Consider the following 24,345-nt stretch of genomic DNA (forward strand, 5'->3'; position numbering starts at 1 on the left):
CGATTCCCCACATATGTACAATGTTTGAAGCATACTTTTGGTGTCCTCAGCTGTGATCTTGCTTGAATAATACCTAAAGGAGCTAAAACTATGCGCTGTCACTAACTCAGTTTATCCTTATGTGTACAAAATGTTACCGTTGCAAATTCGATTCTATCACTGACGTGTACAACATTTGGAGTTACCTGTTGCTGTTTGGTTGAGCTGTTTTGAAGGTTGGAGGCAGGCGGAGTGGTCAGGTTGGACCTTGAACTTGTCTTTACACACTCTCGGAGGTTTCGGTGTAGTTGCTGGCTTCGTTTCTTTATAGTCGTATCTGTAGTCGCCGTCTAAATTTTCACAATGGAGACAAATGCGTCCACGTATTTACTTACATATCGTGTCATATTGTACGTCGGATTTCTGAATGTTAAGGAGCCTGCAGCTGTTATTCCACCTTAAGCTAAAAGGAACATATGTTGTGAGCACGTGTTTGCCGAACTTTGTTCAACTTTTAAAAGTTCTGACATGATACAATATGCCACAGACAGACAAGGCGGTTTAGAATAAACGTCCGTAAAGGTCGACGTTTCGACACAGGTGATGCGTCGCCTTTCACAGAATGGTGACTGTTTTTATGGATATACAGCTTCTTTTATTCCGTAAAAGGCGACGCTTCACAGAATAAAAGAAGTTTCCATAAAGTCTGTCATCATTCGTCATCACCACAACTTCTAAAATGCCCATCAAAGAAGTGATGTATAGTACGATCTCAGTTCAAGTATACTATCCATCAATTAATAGATTCACTTAAAGCACTCGGTGTATGTTATGTATATATTTGGTCACATTGAAGATGAATTGTCCTACTAACTTGGAGTAACCAACTGCAATCCTTATGCTGAACAATGATGAACAGGATCATGCATATAAATGCTCAAATCTTTGAAAGTCACTTAGAAGCGGGATGCATAAGAAAAGCAAGCTGTATGGATGTCAAGTTCTTGTGAATAACGAAATAACCAAAGTTAACAATGAAGAAGTTGACATCCATAACGTTTACTTTTCTCATTAAAATGTTGAAGAGCTGGTACACACGTCGTGCATGTTAACAGCTGTGTTTTTTCTCCAGTTTTCACCGAGGTTCATCGTTTATGGAACTCATGGAGTCGGGCGGTGTTCTAACTGCATTTCCCTCCCACTGTAACAAGGGTTGGGATGTCTGAAACCTGACGACAGTTGTCGCACTTATTGCAGTGCCGTGACTCGTGGGCGACGTCCAGACACCTGATCACTGGATTGTCTGGTCCAGATTCGATTATTTACAGACAGCCGCCATATGGCTGGAATATTGCTGACTACGGCGTAAACCTAAACACACTCACTCACTGTACACAGGTACCCGTATCCGTCTTTATGGTTCCGTAATGATGTCTTATATGTTAGGTTTGACTTACATGGACACATGTGGCACATCTTTGGACAGCGGTCAGGTACATCTGCAATTATCTGACAGTTTTTCTCTACGTAAGCTGTATGGTTACAATAGACAGGTTCTTTAACAGTTGCATCTTCGCAGTCAACTGAAACATAGGTGAATATGTTTAATGTTAACTTTGCTTTTCATTTCTATACTGTTCATCATAATTATGATATTTCTTTTAATTTTACCTTTCAAGAAACAACAAATCATGAGAAGAACTTACATTTTATTAGACAAGGAGCGTTTCCACTTGTCTGTCTATTCATACAATATTCTCTTACTATGGTCCATAATGCATCGTTTCAGAGAAGTAAAGTTTAATTTTTAGTTCCAATATCAATTGCACATTTCCAAGAACTGCTACACAGTTGAAGGTTGCATTGTTGTTGGATTTGGCAAACTAATTCTGACAAAGAGCATTCAACATTTTCAACCTACACATGCTGAATATAATTCAAAATTTCACTTTTATTAGACAATACCCTACAGAATGTTGTTTATATAATTTGTACAATTATGCAAAAGTTATGGAGAACCGCGTTGTCTGGCAAAATAATCGCAGTTCATTGTAATTAGTTGCGTCCCTTGGCTTTACCAGGAGATTCTGAAGTTTGGTCCATGTCCAACATTGCTCTCTGAACTCTATTTGTTGCATTGTTGTCCGGAACGTTGGCATTTATATCGCTACACCACGACCTATCTCTGATTGGGATCATCATGATTCAAGCAGTTTTTTGTACTGTATACATGTAGTTAGTATATGCCTGTCATTTTGTATATTCAATTAGAGCCAAATCCCGTCATGTGAAACTCGCCAGGAAACCGGGAAAGGTTCGACTACATTTCCGGATTGTCGTACATGTAAGAGGCGCCTAAGGAAACTAAAAGGTAACCGTGCATATCATTGCTTCCTAATTGCAATCATGACCGATACTCAGGATGCCAATCTCTGGACTTTCTGGTCCAGTTTGATCCAGTCATTTACAGATGGTATTCGCACAGATGGAACAATGCTGAGCGCGGCGATAAACAACGAGAAGCAGACAAACCAGGCTTTGGCCACCACCTGGCCTAGAGGGTTGTCGAGTTTCACATTGTGTTTACATTTCAAGACATTCTGAGTATTTTGTTTGTCGAAGCACATCTGGAATATTGACGCGAGCGGCGTTTACCAAACACAGCCCAAGGTGTTAGACATGCAAAAACTACTGAAAGATACTTACGTTTGCACACATCACCAACATAGAAGGTTTCTATGATACATGTACAGGCACAAGATGTTCTGTTGAGCGTGCCGCCATTTTCACATGCCTTCCCTCCACAATCTGGAAGTAGAATATTCCAATTATCATCACGATATGGCTGAGATATTGCCCATATGACTTTAAATATTGACTCATTCCCTCACTCACTCACTCACTCACTCCAATTATCATTAGTTCATTTATGCAATTGTTTTGTATTGAATATCCAGGATATTAAAAAAACTGAAGCATGTAAAACACAATGTACCATGGATGAATAAATAAGACTGAGTGAGTTAATATTTACCGTCACATCGGCAGTATTACGGCCATATCGTGACGAGAAATAATAAATCACTTAATAAAATGAAAATATCTGGAAGAGTAAAACCTGTCGATAATGGACAGTAACATACTAGACTATCACAGATATGAGCATAACACTAGCATGTAAAACTAAAGCACTGTAATGAGAGAAGACAATACAATGTAATACACGGGCAAAAAATCACCATCAACTGAAGGTAGATCACCATACTGGGGACCATGGGGACTTACATTACTTTTGCTACCTGCATGAAGCCTAGCTGGATTTACACCATCCCCTCAGCCGTTGGAGATTGTAAGACAATTTAGCCAAAATTTAAAATAACAAAAATACCACGTATAAAAACTTGGACGTGAAGATTCTACCCTGAAAGTTCTGGGACTTATGTATCCAATCAGGGGGACAATAATTTTACGATACTTTAACCCCCTTGAAAGCATAGCCACTAACAATCGCTGTTGTAAAATTAATAAAATGACATTTTTCTACATACAGACATGTTATTCAAAATGTATCCAACAATTATTAAATGATAATTTAGTTTATTAGAAATATTCTTAATTGATTTGACATTGAAATAGTTGAATGAATGAGATCCAGACGTCAAATCATATCATTTCATACCGTATCGTATCGAATCATATCTCATAAAATCGTTTTCATTGTGTAATGAATACTAAAAAAAATAATCTAATCCAATTACATATTTTCATACACGCATAATAATATTGGTTGGACATAAAGTATGAATTGATAGGCAGCACTTACGACTTGACACTGCGGACAAAGGAGGAATATGATAATCGTCGTGAACATAATTTAGATACAGAGGACAGGACTTATTGTCAAATGTTTCTTTGGGCACACGATATCTGCCTTTTTCAAACATAAACATGTTTGAGCTGAGGCGGAATCGAGAAAGCGCAATTACATTTCTTGACATCTATTTGTTAATTGTTTCTCGCGTTTCCATTGTATGAAGATATAGTCCTGTCTTACGTTAGGAAGCTATTACAATTGGTCTATGGTATATGTGCTAAAATGTGGAAACACCTGACGCTTCCACATTCCAGTACCTATGTCATAGATCCATTCTGTATAAGGGACATATTTCTATGGATAAGTAACCCTTTGTGAAATTTCGCTCACAAAACCAATACGATTATCCACAAACTGTGAAACTCAGAATTTTCAAACCCCAAATGAAAGAGTGTATCTCTTAATAAACCTGCCCATCTCTTGGTTTTCATGTAGGTGGATATTGTTATCACTGTCTCTATTGTTATAACCTCTTTTATATTCTGCCAATGTATTTGTCAGTAGCTGATTTTCTTTCTACCGCTATGCTATTGTGTAATGTCATTGTCATTATGTCGGTGTTGACATCGATTCGTACGGAAACGTCGATTCGTAGACAGCGCTAATTTTGAAATACATTTGTTAACTGTATAAGATTTCTTTGTGTCTCTTCTTTACGGTTTCTCACTCAGTTCCTTTGTGTACTGATGTTTGTGGCTACTTCAGTGCTTCAATGTGGAATTAACTTAAAAATTTATTGACAGAGGCTAGAGTGTGTTATAATTAATACATCGTGTGTCTATAGCTATTATGTTATTAAATTATACCCATTTGCAACACATTTTGTGATAACGGTTTTCGATTTTTTGCCATAACCGACACAGACGTCATTAAGAAACTGCGGCCATAATTACTTGAACTAGACACTACTGATCATGTCTGGCTAGTGTACAAAGTTCAAGAAAACTATATATATATTGCCGATATACGAGAAAGACCCATCCTGCCACAAGTCTATCCGTTATTGTATTCCATGAAGACCCGGCTCATGCTTCTCGTAAAAGGCGACCAAAGGGATTGGGTGGTCAGGCTCGCTGATTGCGTTGACAAATGTCCCCATTGTGTAGATCGGTGCTCATGCTGTTGTTCACTGGATTGTCTGGCTCGATGATTTACATACCACAGCCATATAGCTGTAATATTGCTGAGTACGGCAATCAATCAATGATCACAAGTCACATCTGATTCCATTTGGCGGAAAGGGCAAAATAGCTATCATGACAAAAGTGGGAGTGGACAAGAAAAGAAAATTCTGCGAAAGTTCCATGTCCAAACAATGCCTACCACAGAGGTTGTTATCTTTTTGTTTGCATTCGGCCGCAGGTGTTCCTTTCTTGTATGGTATCTTGTATCCACCTCTGTTCCCTCTGAAACGGATAAGAACAAACACAGTGAATGTCTTTCATATCCATGTATACTTTCACATGAAAATAATTATTGTGTGGGTACGTAAGTCCCAACACATGCAAAGAAAATTTAAACATACTACTATTTGTAATCTTAGTATATATGTCATTTTAATGTACGGCTAGATTTATCCAAATTGCTGACAGCAGAAGGGATGGTGTAAATCAAGCTAGGGTCCATGTACTGTAAGACCCCATTATCCAAGGCGTGGTGATTTCCGGTTGTTGGCAACATATGGGCTGTTTCCATATTGTATCTTTATCTATAGTAGAAGTGTTTTAGAGTTAATAACTAGAATTAAACCGAAATCAGTGATCAACTAGTTGTTTTACTGTCCTTCGCTAACAGTTTTTTTTTAATATTTAACCTGTGTTTATTGTAAAATAGTAACTTGTTTGTAGTCACGATGTGGCTGAAATATTGCCGATGTGACGTAAAATCCTAACTCACTCACTCATATGAACATACTTTTACTATCGCACATGTCATGGAGGTCATGTCTCCTTAGCTGCTTTGCCTAATAATGACATTCACCTTCAGTGAAATAGTCCTATGGCAACTTTGTATTGTCTCCAGTCAAGTAAGTTAGGTTATATTTCCTCAAAATCAGACAGTGTAAGTAGGGAAAGATATTGACACCTCTGGTTAGATCGGTGAAAATACATGATTAAGTATTTTACAAAATTATATTGCGGAGTGCGGCGTAAAACTGAACTCACACACTACAAATTCTACTAATATGAGCCCTCAGAGATCAGAATCCTTCTGAATACACTGAACAGCATGATTTGCATATCTTGTTCTCTGTTGACATGATCTTCAAGCATCTTGGTACAATATATTGGCACCATTGTCCTAACTACTAATGTTCCGTTATGATATACTTACGCAGGAGCATAGTTGCAGACATAAAACAGCGTAGTGTTGCACTTTGCGAATCCACATCCAACTCTGGTAGTGTCGGCCCATACAAGCTGTAAATAGACATAGTAAGAAACGGCAGAGTCGAACTTTGATGTGCCATACTTGTCTCCAAGTGTATTCCTTCTTATATCAATAATTTCCGGTTAGGTCGAAACTCGGATAACTGGAAGTATTTAAATTGGTCTCTTCGATAGGGCAGATAGTTCATGTGGAATTTTACTTGCGTATTTTAACAGACTTCATCCGATTTCGAATACGTTTGCCTGTTGTGCATTCTCCGATACTTAGCTGTTCCAGTATGTCTGGACAGAGTTCTAATGCAGTAGAAACAATATGTGAAATTGCAAGAAGCTTTATACCAAATCCACCGTAAAATGATATACATAGATTATCTTTCTGTACTTGGGTGTATATTAAATACACTTCAGTGACAAACCAAATTCAAAAAGCGAGAGATCGACAATTACTTGCGATGGAAAGGTAGATTTATTAGCACTTGTCCAAAATTGGAAAAAAAATACTGTATCATTCTTTTACTGACACACAAACTCAAGCACCAACATAGACACACACGCGCGCACGCGCACGCACGCACGCACACTCGCAAACATCCCACATCACATACGTTCACACGCACTGTCTCCCACACGCAAACAAAAGCACAAACAAACACATTTCGTCTTTCACACACTTTGCTGCATAATGTTAATTTCAACTCACGTTACCATGAACAGAAGCGGCAAAGCTTTCTACTGCAAATATGTACAGATGTAATGTTTTACGTTACCCTTGCTACGTGAGGCGGCGGGGTAGCCTAGTGCTTAAAGCTGTCGCTTGTCATGACTAAGGCCAAGGTTCGATTCCCCATATTGGTACAATGGGTGAAGCTCATTTCTGGTGCCCCGTGACATTGCTTGAATATTGCTAAAAGCGGCATAAAACCATACTCATTCTCACCCACCTTGCTGCGAATATGTACATAAACCTGTCTTACCTGCGTATAATGCCCCACTTTGTCTGGTACGTTACTTCCGTTGTACGTAAAGTCTTTGACCTCCGAGTGCCACGCTGCTATAGAATCTGACCAGTGGGGATAGTCCTTTGCCCAATTCTGGCCAATCTGGTACACTCCTAATACCATTAGACACGTGCATGTATAGTCCGTTAGGCTAAAATAACGGACCGAGGAATCGCAATCGAACTCGACAACTAATAAGCATACAATACTGAAACGCTGATCATAATCAAAACATCAGACTGCTATTTCTTACGAAGGAGGAATGCAAAGAGAAGAACAACCAGGTGTGCATTTCACTGAGTATTGTATGTTTTCCAGTTAAATTGCGGTCTGTCAATCCGCTTTTGAACCAAACGGACTGTATTGTGTTGATCAGTAATCAATTATTTTAACGCCGCTTCGAAAGGTATATGACGTTTAGGTTAATATTAACACCGTGAAGGAAAGCTCGTGTGATATGTCGTCTAGTAATTGCTATTTTAGGTGAAAGTTCTGTGCTGATACACTACAAATCATGATTAAGACAAAATACAAACATGTCGGGGTAGTTCTCATCAAATCATTTTGTACACTGATACGGTATGTTGAAATGTTAAAATGTTTATTGTATTTATGTATTTCATCATTAAATGTAGCGTACCGGGGATGTTTCTGTGACTCATGGCGTCGTGCTCCACCTTGCAGTTGCTGGCCCATGCCTGAGCTATAAGCGCCAGCTCCTCGTTCCAGTACTGTAACATAACACCCGATTTTACTTGCCAGAAAAAGGCAGAAATTACCATTTGGGCTTAATAATAAGGCGCACTTTCTTGCGTGCCTCTAAATGTTCCGTTATTTTCGTTACTCTGTATATACTGCACAAGCTCTACGTAATCATCCATGATAAAGACACGTTTTACCCAGCAGATCAAACTAATAGTTCGTCACAGGTATACTGAACGTAATTACCTTTATGACACCCTGGTAATAAACATACAACTCATTTCACATTTCTCAAGTGCACAGGAGTAGTGGGGTTTGATTGCCCACATGAGTACACTGTGTGAAACCCTTTCCGGTATCCCCCGTCGCGATATTGCTGGAATATTGCTAAAGGCGGCGTAAAACTAAACCCACTCGCTCAGTCACTGTGTGTGTACAATTCATTTGCACGAGGATTAGACCATTTTATGTCCACGGATTCACTGTCCCCACACTAATGACTACGTTTGAGCGTGAGGTTAGGTTCACTTTCCCTATTGGCTTAGTTCTTGTATGTTTCATAGTTTTCACTGTGTTCCATTTTCATAACTGTGTCTATTCCGTGCAACATACCCATCAACAATATGCAATTCCACTTTTAAAAACTTACTCATACCGACAGATTGCACGTTCATGCTCTTACTCTACAGGCACCCGTGGAGAGCCACCTCCTCGTGGTGGGTGCTGGGTAATGCTAAGAGCTCGCCGCCACCCCCGTAGTGGACCCGGGGGAATATTTGGTCCACCAACCCGTTTGCCGTGGGTTGCGTCCCTGTGTCGGCGGAGGAGGGGATCCCGGTGGTTGAGGGCAATAGGGACCTGTAACCGTGTTCCTGTTGCTCAATACACCACTTTGGATCTGACTTCGCCTAGACGGGCGGTCGAATGGGCCCGGTTCGACCAATCGGCTGGTCATGCCAAGCCCTGTGCATGGAGTATTTTTTATATTTATCAATGCACACATTTGAAAATTTGGACTTGGTTTTATTATCTAAAACATTTTTGATTTTGAAATATGTTGTTCTGTAATTTGCCTAGAGTCCTATGCCAGAAGGCGATGGCTCATGGGCCAATCTGGTGGAATTATTAATCTTTTAATTCTTCTGCTGGAGTATATCATCCGGGTATCCTTGGTGCTGCAAGCTGGAGGCCCGCTTGTTTTTAGCATTGTCCTTGTGATACTCCGTGGTGGGTGGGGAGCTCGGATGATGAACCATTTACACTAACCATGGCTTATGAAAACCCAACCAAAAAAACAAAACGTCCACTTGATATTGACCCTGTTGATAGTGACCACAGACCGTCTGCATCGATTGAGTATTGGTCGCGTTTCATCGTGATTGAGACTCCTGACAAGACACCGTTGAAGTTGAACCCCTTTGATGTATCCAAGGGCATTCAGGGTATTGCAGGGGACGTGAAGAACATTAGACGCTTACGTTCAGGTGGCCTACTAGTAGGGTGCGGGAAAAAGCAACAATCAACTAATTTGCTGAACATCAAATCTTTCGTGGGCATTCAAGTCACGGTCTCTGCACACAAAACCTTGAACTCCAGCAAAGGTATCGTTAGAGATCGCGACCGATTCTTTGACGATATGTCGGAACTTGATATAGGTTCTGAAATGAAGGATCAAGGTGTACTCTACGTCAAGCGCTTTTCAACTCACAACAGAAGATTGTGGCAGTGATTATAAAAAATGCACCAATTGCTCAGGCGATCATTCTTCATTTTCTAAACAGTGTCCAATTTGGAAAGAACAAATGGAGATCAATAAAATAAAATTCACACACAATATCTCTTTTTCCGAGACCAAAAAACTGGTAAAGAGATCTGATCTTCCAGAAAGTTATGCTACAATAGCAAAACCATCATCGGGTTCTAGCTCTAAAACAACATCAACCACAGGCTGCCAAACTACCTTGACTTGGGTAAATTGTGATTCTCCACGGCCTTTGTACCCTGCAATATCATCACAGACTGAGGAATCACTTCCTAGTACCTCAAAGTCGTCTTCTGATCACAAATCATCATCATCTCAGTCACATTCAAAGTCTCAATCAACAGCTGATGATCAACAAACGGTGAAAAGTAAACCAAAGCCAAAGCCTGATGCTTCAAAACAACAAAGTGGTAGACCTCCTAAAGGGTCACAAAATAAAGTTCAATTGTTTAATAAATATGGGTCTCTTGAAGATATGGGCGTTTCTGAAAACGTCCATTCTAGGGCACATAGCTTGTCGCCCTCCGTTTGCAGGGTAGATCCCCAATAAATCCCCCCAAAAGATAGTTTATTCTAGTAATATTGTACAGTGGAACTGCAGAGGATTGAGGACTAATTTACATGAATTACAGCTATTAGTCCAAGATTTTATACCTTCAGCAATATGTCTCCAAGAGACATATTTAAAACAAACAGATACATTTAATTTTCGTCAGTTTAATGCATATCATTCTTTTGCACCTCCGGGTGATCGGGCCACTGGCGGATCATCCATTCTAGTCAAACAAAACGTTGTTCAAAGCCCTGTTTCACTTAATACTAATATGCAGGCTGTTGCAGTGAGAATTACGTTACATGTAGCGTTTACGCTATGCTCTCTTTATATTTCTCCGTCTTCGACGTTTGCCAGAACTGATCTTCAAACTCTATATGATCAGCTCCCGAAGCCCTGTATTATAATGGGAGATTTAAATGGGCACAACCCACTCTGGGGTAGTGTAACTACAAACACTAAAGGGAAATTGTTCTGACTTTTGTTCTGACAATGATTTATGTATTTATAATGATGGTTCCAACACATATTTACATCCTGGTACAGGGACCTATTCTGCTCTTGACTTGTCACTCACAAATTCAGAACTACTTAATGAATTCGAATGGTCAGTCCACGATGACCTCTGTGGAAGTGACCATTTTCCTACTATGTTAAAAGCTGTAACTCCATCCGATGTTCCTCCATCATCAAGACGAAATTTTAAAAAGGCTAACTGGGCTTTATATGAAACACTGTGTGCTGAAAAACTTAAACCTGAACGTTTTATTGACGTTCCCGATGCTATTAAATCTTTTTCTGATGAATTGAATTCCATAGCTGATGAGTGTATACCAAATTCCTCTGTAGTTCCACACATAAGAAAACCATGGTTCAACGATTAGTGCAAACAAGCTAGGAAGGCAAGGAAGAAAGCTGAACATTATTTCCGTCGCCATCCTATGGTGCATAATTTAAATAAATATAAAATTTTAAATGCTAAAGCACGGCGTACTTTTAAACAAAACAAACGCCAATCTTGGCAAAAGTATTTGTCCAAAATAAATTCTCGGACACCCATGTCCAAGGTATGGAACATGGTCCAGAAAATCAAAGGTAAAGGTACTAAATCTACTGTCCATCATCTTAAACATGGAGATCAATTGCTTACTGATAAATCAGATATTGCTAATAAACTAGGTGAAACCCTTGCTAAACACTCTTCCTCTTCAAATTATGTACCAAAATTCCAGCAATATCAAAAACAAGAAGAAAAGAAAACTATTAATTTCAATTCTGATAATGGGGAAGATTATAATGAAACGTTTTCTATTCATGAACTCCATACTGCTCTTGATTGAGCTCATGACACTGCTACTGGAGCTGATAACATACATTATCAACTCCTGAAGCACTTACCGGAATCCTGCCTAGAAACTCTTCTCAATATTTTTGATGATATTTGGACATCGGGTAACTTTCCTCCGTCATGGCGTGACGCCATAGTAGTACCAATACCTAAACCTGGACGTGATCATACGGATCCGTCCAATTATCGACCTATTTCACTAACTAGCTGTGTTTGCAAGACCATGGAACGCATGATAAATAATCGACTTGTTTGGTACTTGGAAACAAATAATCTTATCACAGATATACAGTGTGGTTTCCGTAAAAACAGAAGTACTGTCGATCACTTAGTGCGACTGGAATCATTTGTTAAACTAATTAATAAACAACATGCTGTGTCTATCTTTTTTGATCTTGAAAAAGCATATGACACAACCTGGAAACATGGTATTTTGAGGGATTTACATGACTTTGGTTTGCGAAGTCGTTTGCCTCAATTTATTGCCAACTTTTTAAATGACAGACAATTCCAGGTCCGTGTGGGTTCTACCCTGTCTGATCATTACAATCAGGATCAGGGTGTTCCACAAGGCAGTATTTTATGTGTCACTCTTTTTAGCATCAAGATCAACAGTTTATCAAAAGTTTTAAACGATTCAATTGATGGATCGCTTTTCGTGGATGATTTTAATATTTCTTGCCGAGGTAAAAATATGCATACTATTGAACGGCAGCTGCAGTTGTGTTTAAACAAAATAAATAAATGGTGTCTTGAAAACGGCTTCAAATTTTCGAAGTCCAAAACTAATTGTATACATTTTTGCAGAACATATAAGCCACATAAGGACCCAGAACTATCTCTAGATGGCACTCCCATCAAAGTTGTAAAGGAGGCCAAGTTCTTGGGATTAATTTTTGACTCACATTTAACGTTTCTACCACATATCAAATCCCTCAAAACTAAATGTCTGAAGGCACTTGACTTGTTGAAAGTCGTTTCAAATTCTAAATGGGGAGGGGACCAAGCTACCCTCCTGCAACTTTATCGATCACTGATCCGGTCAAAACTTGATTATGGCTCCATTGTATATGGTGGAGCCTGTAAAAGCAACCTGAAACTTTTAGATTCTGTTCACCATCAAGGTCTAAGACTTTGTCTTGGCTCCTTTCGAACTTCACCTGTTGACAGCCTGTACGTTGAGGCCGATGAGCCATCTCTTGAGCAGCGACGTATCAAATTAGCTTTACAGTATGTAACAAAATTATATTCCAGTGAGTCAAACCCTGCATATAACTGTGTTTTCAGTCCTCTGTGTGAGGACTTATACAATATGAAATCTTCGCTTGTACCGCCTCTTGGTTTCAGAATTAAACCATTTCTTGCTGCTGCCGGCATTGAGATGGAAAATATAGCTCCTTCCCGTCTTCTCTCTTCTCCTCCTTGGCAGTTGGTTAGGCCCCAAGTGGACCTAACACTGACCACATTTAAAAAATCAGAAACTAATGAATTACAGTATAAACAAGAATATAATGAACTGAAACATAAATATAGCAGTTATAAATCCTTATTTACAGATGGGTCCAAGGACGGTGGCGCAGTAGCTTGTGCCACTGTCATTGGATCCAGAACAATATCTTCTAGATTACCAGACAACAGTTCTATTTTTACCGCTGAGGCTAACGCCATATTAACAGCTCTTAAATATATTCAAAGACGCCATAAACATAAACAATATATAATCTATTCCGACTCTCTTTCTTGCCTTCAGGCGATTAAAAATCTTTCTTGTAAACATCCACTTTTAATTGAAATTATTGAATTATATAATGATCTTGCTACTGGCCAGTACGAAAACGTCTTCTGTTGGTTACCCAGCCACCTTGGCATTTCCGGTAACGCAATGGCCGATCTTGCTGCTAAGGCAGCACTCAACAAATCTGTGACACCACTTCGTATTCCTTATTCTGACTACAAAGCTAGCATTAGAGCTTACACTCGTGATCTGATGCAGAAGAAGTGGGACACCCAAGTAGGTATAAATAAACTACATGAAATAAAACCCTACATTGGTTATACATACTTGGGTTGCCAGTCCAGATTTGAAGAAGTCATTTTGCGACGATGTCGTATTGGCCATACAAGATACACTCATGCATACCTTTTAAAAGGTGAGGATCCTCCGTTTTGTATCCCTTGTGATGAGCGAGTCACGGTCAAGCATATTCTGCTTGACTGTGTTGAATTCTCCATCACAAGGGATAAATTTTTCAATGTCAAAACTATCAAGGACCTTTTTAGCACTGTTAGGTGTCATTTAATCATTGGTTTGTTAAAAGAAATTGATTTTTTGGTGGAATTTTGAAAATTATGTTGTGTAAATAGATGCATTTTAATGATTGGTAGTTTGAATTAGTAACTTGAATTGTTGGTGGCTGTACCCTCAAAGGGGGTTGAAGTATTGTAAAATTATTGTCCTCCTGAGAGGGTACGTAAGTCCACAAACATTCACGGTAAATTTAAGTCTACCAGGATTTTAATCGTAGCATTCATGTTCTTTTAATTTCGGCTAACTTTTCATACAATCGCCAGCAGCTGAAGGGATGGTGTAAATCCAACTAGGGACCCATGGTTCCTAGTGTGGTGATCTACCTTCTGTTGTTGGCGATCTATAGTCTGTTTTTATATTGTATTGTCTAAATAGTGCTATTAGTTTTAACTTTCCATGCTAGTTTTAATTGAAATTGTGATATTCTAGCTGTTTTACTGTCCTTCGTTGACGGGTTTTTATGATTTATATATGCTCATTTTCATTGTTGAATGTTCTCGTCACGATATGGCTGAGATATTGCCGATGTGACGTTAAGTATTAACTCACTCACTCACTCTTACTCTACAAGTCTCGTTGAGTATACGAGTGTTCCTAACACGTGATCATGGTGTAATCTGAATTGATCTTTCGACGTTGGATGATTTCTTATGAAAAATTCGTTTTTGGTATTTCTGTGCGCTATCAAGATGATACCGCAACATAGACAGGTATTTATTTGTGAAATCTGAATATCTAGGCACATTTTAGCTATATGCTGCAAAAATGGTCGCTTAACATTTACTTAAAACACTCTTTTGTATTTGTAATGGATGCGTACACTGACGCTTACATACCACTTTGAGCATATTGGTAGCCGGCGGTTGCACTCCGCTTCTGTATCGGTTGTGTTCGTCGATAATGACTTTCTTGTCATCTTCACTCACACCTGAAATGAATCCAGTGGTAAGAAGTAGTAGAATAGATCTTTGTTTCTTGCTTCAGTGTTATTCATCTCACACGACTAAATGATACTCGTCATAAGGTTGGCTGTTTAACACTCAGCAATATTTCAGCTACTGGGCTAGCCAGTTCTTTGAACAATAGCATGAGCATCGATCTACGAAAATCGGACACCATGTTGAGTGTCAGAGTTACAGTTCCCAAAAGCGCAGCCATAGCAGCATCATTCAAACACAATCAGAATATCCTGCCGTGCAGACACAATCAGAATATCCTGCCGTGCAGACACAATCAGAATATCCTGCCGTGCAGACACAATCAGAATGTCTTGCCGTTCAGAATGTCCTGCCGTGGTCACACAAACCGTTGGGAAAGGTTGAAATCATAAACCAGATCATGAGAACAAACAATGCGAGTATAAAAGAATCATGTATACACTATATATGTACACCCCATACCACTGGGGTATTGGTGAGTGCAACGTTAAACAACAAACCACAAAATAAACGGCCTCTACTTCGACATACCTGATTTTTTGACAACAGGTGATGGCTGGAGACATGCAGTGTGATCGGGCACTTGTTGCAGTCTCTCATTACATGCTGTTAGCTGAAACAATAAGCAAAGTGGAACGAATTCAAGATTCAAGACAATGCCCAACAGACAATGGTCATTGATGTCAAAGGTTGATGTGTAGAGTTGCGTACCTTACCTGTTTTAAGACCATTCACTCCGGGTTCTAGTCAGCCATTTACCACCATTTGGATCGACAGTACAATACTCAAGTTTTAGTTTGCAGGAGAGTCCAAAATGGTATTGAACTTTGTCACTGTGAGTTTCAAGTCAGTTACACCGAAGTTAATGTAACTAAATACTTGTCAAGAATACTTACAGCTGGTGTGCTGTCAGGCGCTGCAAACCAAGGAAGAAACGGTATATTAGATCATTAATCTGTATGGGTTCCATTTCATAAGGTCAGACCATCGATGGAACCCCAATGTCTTGAACTCGTTTGAGACGAACTCATTCCTCGGTTCCTGTCGATTCCCATACATTTATTAATCATTGTTTTTTACCTTGATGTCTCGAACTACATTTGTGTAATTCCCAGCTGCTCTTATAGGTATAAATTTAACCTTATGTCTCGAACTCTCAAAGTTGGTTCATGCAACTGAAGACTTCATTCTCGCAATCAAAAGTCATGCTCATAAACATGCCCCCAAAAGATCATAGGTGAGGAATAACGGATTCGACAGTCAATGATCAGTACTTGTATGCGTTTATTGCTAAGATGTATTCTTCATATGTATAGCCAACTGTATGTGTAGCCAAAACGACAGTGGAAGGACGGTGGTCGTTTTCATCTTGACCAGAGATACTCTATATGCGCATGACTGGGAGGTCAAATGAGGTCGAGTAAACTTCATTCAATAGAAGAGCAGAGGATGGTATTAACGCTGCGATAGTGCGAAGCCTGCATACAAAATATTCAGCGATCTTGTATCTTTTTAGAGAAAGACTGGACATCGCTGAAGATTGCACGACACTGAGAAGTCACACAACAACCTTGTAGGCTGTTCGGACATGTTGACAATCAACTGACACTGGGGCATCCCTTCACAATAGAAGACCCAACCAGTTATGACATGCTCACACAATGCATGGGTGTTCACTTGATCAGGTCAAGTTGATCCTGTTGTACCTGTGTGAAGTTATCAAGGCTTCAGTGATGTATGCTGCTGCTTCTAGACAATGCATATGTGCACGGATGACAAATGGATGAAAGCTCTGTATGATACATTTTCATATACAGCATATAGCATCATCCATATTTTATCGTTTCCTTAAATTTAAAATTCCCATACCACGTTGGGTATTTTCGTAACGTAAGGAACAGATATTGAAATGGTACAAATCAACAAGCAAAAGTACCACCGAGGACCGGAGCGTGGAAAAACATCATTTCATGCAAGTCAATATTGATGTATAATAAGTTTGAAAGCTACGTTCAGCCGGGCTTCGCCTGAGATGATCCGAGTTAGACCTAAACATCAGCCACCCATACTTGTAAAATTCGACTTACTGGATTGGGGGGTCAAGCTCCGTGGCACATGTCATCGTATTCCTGTTTTGCGTGGAACGCTGTTCATGACCTTGATCACTGAATTGTCTGAATCAGACTTGTTTATTTACAGACCGCCTCTGTGTAGCTGGAATATTACTGAAAGCGCCGTTTAACGTCTTTGGGTGGCATTTTAAAAGTAAGGAAGTACAATAATGACATACTTTAAATTAAGTGCCGCACTGAACAGCAAACAAACAAATCAGACTAGTCCCCCTCCCAGATCTGACTCTAGTGGCCCAGCATGCGAGATACTATGAAGCCAAACGTCGTCAGACGAACTTGATAACCTAAAACTGAGGTCATCTGACATAAGCTCTGAAAACCACTTAACTGTTAAAACAGACAATATTTGACGATCAACGAACATCAATACCAAACATCCTCGAGTAAGTAACGTGCGACTAGATATTAACTCATGCGACATTTCCTGTCCGACTAAACAGACCACGCCTAAATTTCGTTATTGTGTCTGGTACTTATGTCAAGTGACGTAATTACATTCCAATATCTGGTGATAACGTCCAGATAGCTTCACACGTATCGTTGAAACATGTCACTCGATTGGTTTAAAGTTAACGGACGTACGATAGCTACTTCTACAACGTCAAGGGAAAGCCTCTCACTCGTTTTCTGCTTTGTGTAAACGACCGGCTGTATACAGACTATACATGAACTAACTAAAGTAATTATTTATATAAAGTATTGACATGTTAGAGGCAAACGTAACAAATCAAAGCTCATTTACTTTGATCTTATGGTCTAGATGTCTGCTTAGATATGTTGGTTTACGTTTTACATTCGTGATGTAGTGGGTAGAGCGTCCACCCGGCGAGCGGAATTTCGTGGGGTCGATCCCCGGTCGGGTCATGTCAAAAGGCGTTGAAATATGCTAGTCACTTATAAACACATTGTCATTTGGATTTGTCTCTGAAGGAGATGTGTAAGAAAACTACATTCTACATTGTATGATATAGACTAATATCCAAAAGAAACGACACCAAACATTTTTTTCGGCATACTGATATAAATAACCCATTCGGTATCACGTGCAGGAATCAGGGTCAGTTAGTCTCCAGTAGGGTCGTGTTCAGCGTAGCGTGTCATCTATAATCACAAAGAGGGACGTTGAGGAAACCTCTCTATAACTCCTTTTTAGGATACAATCTTACGTTGCTTTATCTCGTATTTATATTTATTTGTTGTTTAAATGATATATTTTACATGATTATGAGACACCTAAATACTATGTTACAAGCACCTGACAAGATATTTAATAGTGTACTTTGTACCTCAGAATTCGGGTCACCGAACACAAAACTGTCTAATTACCGGTAAGACAGAGTTGTATCCTTTAGGTTAGAGCACATCTTACCGTAGCACATCTTACCGGTAAGACAGAGTTGTATCCTTTAGGTTAGAGCACATTTTACCGGTAAGACAAGAGATGTATCCTTTAGTTTAGAGCACATCTTACCGGTAAGACAAGAGTTGTATCCTTTAGTTTAGAGCACATCTTACCGGTAAGACAAGAGTTGTATCCTTTAGTTTAGAGCACATCTTACCGGTAAGACAAGAGTTGTATCCTTTAGTTTAGAGCACATCTTACCGGTAAGACAGAGTTGTAACCTTTAGTTTAGAGCACATCTTACCGGTAAGACAAGAGTTGTATCCTTTAGTTTAGAGCACATCTTACCGGTAAGACAAGAGTTGTATCCTTTAGTTTAGAGCACATCTTACCGGTAAGACAGAGTTGTAACCTTTAGTTTAGAGCACATCTTACCGGTAAGACAAGAGTTGTATCCTTTAGTTTAGAGCACATCTTACCGTTAAGGCAGAGACGTATCCCTATTCCCTAGGTTAGAAAATCGTTGAGAGAATCGTGGGAATGGTCTTACAAGGTAGAAATGTTTGTATTACAAGGGGGTAAGCACATGAAATGAAACACCCAGAGCAAATAGGGTGGACTACGTTAACGTTCATAATGTGCCCCACGTGGTGGCCTAGGGCCAAAACTTTCGCTCGTCACGCCGGGATTCGATTTCCCACATGGGTACAAATGAACAATGTGTGACGCCCTTTTCTGGTGTCCCCCGCCGTGATGTTGGTGGAATATTGCTACAAACAACGTAAAACAATATTTACACACTCACAGTGCGCATTTAAACATTGGAAAAAGATATATATTCAACAAATGATCAATCATTCTTATCATTCTTATCAAGTAATGCATAAACAGGATTATGATTAAATGCCAAATTTAAGTATGTAAAAGAAATAAATATAGGACATGACATGACTTGTTTTATGGACAACAATTTCTTTTTAGTTTTTATTATCATCTATAAAATTTGTCATGTTTTCATGTTCGTCCAGTTTTCAAATGCCTTTCAAGAACTTTAAACATTTGCCATTATAAATTAATCAAATGTGGATTAATATCCCGTTCAAATCAGAAAACCGACATGCACTGGGAAGCCAAGTAATATCGAGCTTATCAGTTGGTTTGTAGATTGAAGCAAGTTTTCCTTGAGGATTTAATATTAAACCTCCAGTTCACGTATGAATCGCTAACTTAATCCACGTGGGCCTCGCCCGTTATTGAATTACAGATAAGAAATGAGATTGACATGTTGGAGAAAACACTGTCTATTGATCGTGCGTGCTGTGATTTCTTTCGTTTTAGAAAGGCGTATTCCACTTCTGTGATATCCTGTCCTCTTATGATGTCGCCTCCTTGACGTAAAGGCAGGCGCATAATGGCAGCTTCAAATGAAATATCGGGTCAAATTGTAAAGTTGTTGTTTCAAATTTAGACCCAATGGTTTTATAACAGGTTTCTTCGTTGATTGTATCTCACATTCTATACAGTGCCGAATCATATGAACGCATTAGACATACAAGACAATGTGTGTATCTACAAATATGGACATTTTATAATTTTCACAACGGCTCTGCAGATGCATAATGCTTTTTACACGTGCATATCTGACGTAAAGTGTTTCACATACTATTAGTGATATACATATAAAGTAGTATTATGGTGAATGATGTACAAGAACAATTATATACGTGTAAATGTCACTTAAAATCTAAAACTAAAGCTAAAAAATGTACCGGTGGCATTAACGCTGTTTCAATTCTAAGTTCCGTCTGAGTAGGACAGGTCTTTGTGTTTGTCATTTCACGTCCAACACACCAGTCAGCATATACCTCCAATGTATATGCGTCAGAAACATATCAATTTATTTCGGAGCTACAATTTTTCAGAAGGTTCAAATTCTAATATGTTTGTTTGGTTGAATCAATCCACGATTCGAGCCCACACTGTTAGAGTCAGGCACATAATCCACACCACAAACAGTAAGCTATTTAACCCACTCAGCCACCGCAGCTTTCACAACCTCTAATCTAACATATCTTACGTTTGAAATAGCATTGTGTCAGCGTTCATCATGCCTATGTGAGGCTTCCACAATTATTCCTGCACATATTTACAAGTGTATACAAACTTACAAAACATCAATTACACAAAGCTTTCGTCGTACGCCAAATACAAGGCAACAAAGAGTTTTCTATACGTAACAATGACAATGACTGATAACGGTAAACAAAACAGTGATACAGTAAATACTTACCACTTGCTTTACATTCCTTCCCGGCAACGAACAACCACAACAACACGACCTTAAGCATCATTTTGAACGGATGTCAGCAATCAAATCAAACTCATTTGTACTTCCTCTGTGTTTTTTTCGCAACGTGGACTGATATGAGCATGCGCAGTGTTTATGGAGTTGACAAATTGTCAGATAACACACCTCACCGCCTTCACAATCAGACCCCCTGTATTGCTACTCATACGTACACGCGCGTCGTTTCTTATCAGTCCCGGTGAAAACAAAAAGTGGAAGGCAAGTTTATATACACGGACCGTCAGCTACATTAAACGACAATCGATCTAACCTTGTACTTGTCATTCGAATGGCTTGATACAGTTTAATGTAAACATGAAATATAACAAGGTAATCTTTTTATGTCATAAGGAGAGGTAGTGTTTCCTGTACTTGAAAAAAATATACAAACAATTTTGTCAATCGTGGTGATGTGACAATTAATCACCTACTTTACAATATCAAGTCGTTGAATATTGTATATCCCACACGAAAAACAGTATAATTTCTGATAAGGTTGGAATAATTTTACAATGCACTGGATGGCTGCTTGAGCGAAGATTAAGATCTGGACTAAGAACATTCACGGATGTTGCAATGAACGTGTGTCATCTTCTCATGAAAGACATATTATCGTTCCAGTGTATTTGAGGTTTGGGATATAGCATATTTGCGTTGCGGGGGAGATATCCTGCAAGCAAACTGACATTGGAACGGAAAAGCACAAATAGCACAGAACCGGAACTGGGTGTTCCCCTGTGGAACGTGAGTTTTAAAACAAAATTAGTTTCGGCCAGGAAATTATGCATAGTGAATGGCGTGTTTTAAGTTACTTGTCTTTGTATACATAATATTATACATGTTTTAGTAAAGGTTTCCTTTAGGCCACTGAACCATGGGGTTGGCTAAGATAAACACGAGTCCGTTCGAATTCGAGTCCGTCCATGGATGAATTTCAAATTTCCAGAATAATGCTGGAATAATGATGGAATAATGCTAGACTCAACGTAAAACCATATTTACGTGCTCCTCCAAACCAGAGATTGAACGGCATGTGGCTGCTACAAATGAACGCATCATTCATGAAAGTATTACTGATTCAGAATTTAAAAAAACCACTCAAGCAGTGCTACTATGATATACGACAAGCAAAAGGTACACCCTGAAATTTGATAATATATAAACGTAAACGTGATAAGGTGATTTATACCCTAAAGTAAATGCAACTTTTTGTGCTCAATGGGCACTTTAAACGACATGATAAAACATGCAGTGAAGCAACCGATTCAACATTCGTTTAAGTGAAATGAAACATTGTCAAAATCAGAGAAAAACAAGGTTTGCCGAGACTCGTCAGCACCATGTTTGATTCAAACACCCAAACACAACAAACTAATGCATGTGGGATTGGTTGCTTAACTGCATGTTCCAACATGTCGTTTCGAGTTGCGTTTATCCTAGAGTATTAGTGACCTCCTGACTGTTAAGTGTGTATATGACTATCTTTTTGTTTGTAGCATATATTTATGGATAATGAAATTCAAGCATCATGTGACACCCGTGGTGAGTCACCTCCTCGTGATGGGCGCTGGATAACGCTACGTGCTGGCCCGGGGGCATATTCCGTCCACCAACCCGTTTCCCACGTGTTGCGACCCTGTGTCCGTGGAGGAGGGGATCCTGGTGGTTGAGGGACGGCAACCGTGCTCCTATTGCCCAACACACCACTTTGACCCTTGACTTCACCTACAGGGTGGTTGAATGGGCCCGGTTCAACCTATCGGCTGGTCATGCCAAGCCCTGTGCGTGGATTATAACATATCAATCATTGCACAAATATGATTTGGAATTTTGGTCTTGTCCTTATTGTTCATCGAAAACGTTGTAGACTTCAAGGTATTTTATGTTCTAAACTTTGCCTACAGTCTTTTAAAGCTCCTGCTGGAGTATTATCATCCGAGTATCCTTTGTGCTGCAAGTTGGAGACTCACTTGTTTTCAGCATTGTCCTTGTGATACTTCGTGGTGGGTGGAGAGCTCGGATATTTAACCATATTACACTATCCATGGCTTATGAACCCCCCTCTCCCCCTACCCCACTCCCTAAAAAATGTAAACGTCACCTTGAAATTAACCCCGCTCATACTGACCACAGACCGTCTCTATCGATTGAGTATTGGCTACGTGTCGTTGTGACCGAAACTCCTGACAAGACACCATTTAAGTTTAACCCTTTTGCTGTATCTAAGGGTAGTCAAAGTAGTGCTGGGATGTTAAGAACATAAGACGCTCACATTCGGGTGCGCTGCTAGTTGAGTGCGGGGAAAAAACACAAGTAACCAATCTGATGAGTATTGAATCGTTTGTGGGCATTCCGGTCACGGTCTCTGCTCAAGGTATCGTGACAGATCGTGATCGATTGTTTGTTGCTATGTCTGAACTTGACATAGCATCAGAAATGAGAGATCAAGGTGTTCTTTATGTAAAGCATTTCCCAACCCAAAAAAACAATGCAACTTTCCAAACAAACACCTATTCGCGAAGGCAGGTTACTGTAACACCCAAGTTAACCCGCTCAGGTTTTTTAAATGCCAGAAATATGGATACGTTGTTACTACCTGCACATTGTTTGTTGTGGTGGGAAGACACACACAACAGAAGGTTGTGATAGCAATTTTAAGAAATGCACCAACTGAAATTTATCTTTTTCGAAACAGTGTGCAATTTGGACAAAAACATACAATTAACAAAATATAACAAAATAGAAATAAAACATACCCAAAATATCCTTTTTTCTGGGGCAAAGAAACTGATGAAGAGATCATCTCAGACTGAGGAATCACTTCCTGGTACATCAAAGTCTTCTTCTGATCATAAATCATCATCTCAATCATGCTCAACGTCTCAATCCACAGCTGATAAACAACACATAGCTAGAACTAAGAACGATGCTGCAGAGGACTGAGGACTAATTTGAATGATACACAGGTATAAGTCCAAGATTGTACACCTTCTGTCTCCAGAGGACATATGTAAAAAAGACAGATTATACATTTGACTTGCGTTATTTTAATGCATATCATTGCTTTTCACCTCCGGTTGATAGGGCTACTGGAGAATCTTCCATCCTAGGCAAACATAACGTTATCCATAGCCCTGTTTCACTTATTACTAATTTGCAGGCTGTTGCCGTGAGAATTACTTTACATGCTTTACATGCAACGTTTTCACTATGCTCTCTTTATATCTCTCCGTCTTCAGCATTTCATGAAAGCGATATTCAAGCTATGATTACTCGATGCCATTTAGAAAGTGGTCAAATGCAACATATGTCATATTTGGGATTTCACAAGCTAGAAGGCAAGGGAAAAAGGCAGAACATTATTTCTGTCGCCACCCTATGGTGCATAATTTAGATAAATTTTAAATGCTAAGGCGCGGCGTACTTTTAAACAGAACAAACACCAATCTTGGCAAAATTATGTATCCAAAATAAATTCTCGGACACCTATGGTGTGGAACTAAGAAAACGAAAGAGATGATTATTGATTTTCGGAAAAGTAAAAGTGAATTACTGCCAATTGCCATTGATAAACGAAACAATAGATAGAGTTGAGGAATATAAGTATCTTGGCACAGTGATAGATTCTAAGCTCACCTGGAACTGCAACACTGACTACATACACAAGAAAGG

At 39.3% G+C, this 24,345-nt stretch overlaps 1 protein-coding gene across 1 annotated transcript in view; it reads right to left on the minus strand.

Moving 5' to 3' along the window:
• LOC137262263 (uncharacterized) overlaps positions 1-20,880 on the minus strand; it is a 32,823-nt gene extending 11,943 nt beyond the window's left edge. Inside the window, exons 1-11 of the mRNA XM_067800070.1 lie at positions 20,617-20,880; positions 15,749-15,768; positions 15,384-15,465; positions 14,751-14,842; positions 7,882-7,972; positions 7,218-7,354; positions 6,188-6,273; positions 5,177-5,259; positions 2,686-2,787; positions 1,437-1,562; positions 186-329 (exon numbers count right to left, since the gene is read on the minus strand). Of these exons, the coding sequence (XP_067656171.1) occupies positions 186-329; positions 1,437-1,562; positions 2,686-2,787; positions 5,177-5,259; positions 6,188-6,273; positions 7,218-7,354; positions 7,882-7,972; positions 14,751-14,842; positions 15,384-15,465; positions 15,749-15,768; positions 20,617-20,677 (1,024 nt within the window). The 5' untranslated portion in view covers positions 20,678-20,880. The remainder of the gene's footprint in view (positions 1-185; positions 330-1,436; positions 1,563-2,685; positions 2,788-5,176; positions 5,260-6,187; positions 6,274-7,217; positions 7,355-7,881; positions 7,973-14,750; positions 14,843-15,383; positions 15,466-15,748; positions 15,769-20,616) is intronic.
• Positions 20,881-24,345: the final 3,465 nt, after the last annotated feature.

The sequence above is a fragment of the Haliotis asinina genome, chromosome 14, assembly GCF_037392515.1.
Source record: "Haliotis asinina isolate JCU_RB_2024 chromosome 14, JCU_Hal_asi_v2, whole genome shotgun sequence".
Lineage (NCBI taxonomy): Eukaryota > Metazoa > Mollusca > Gastropoda > Lepetellida > Haliotidae > Haliotis > Haliotis asinina.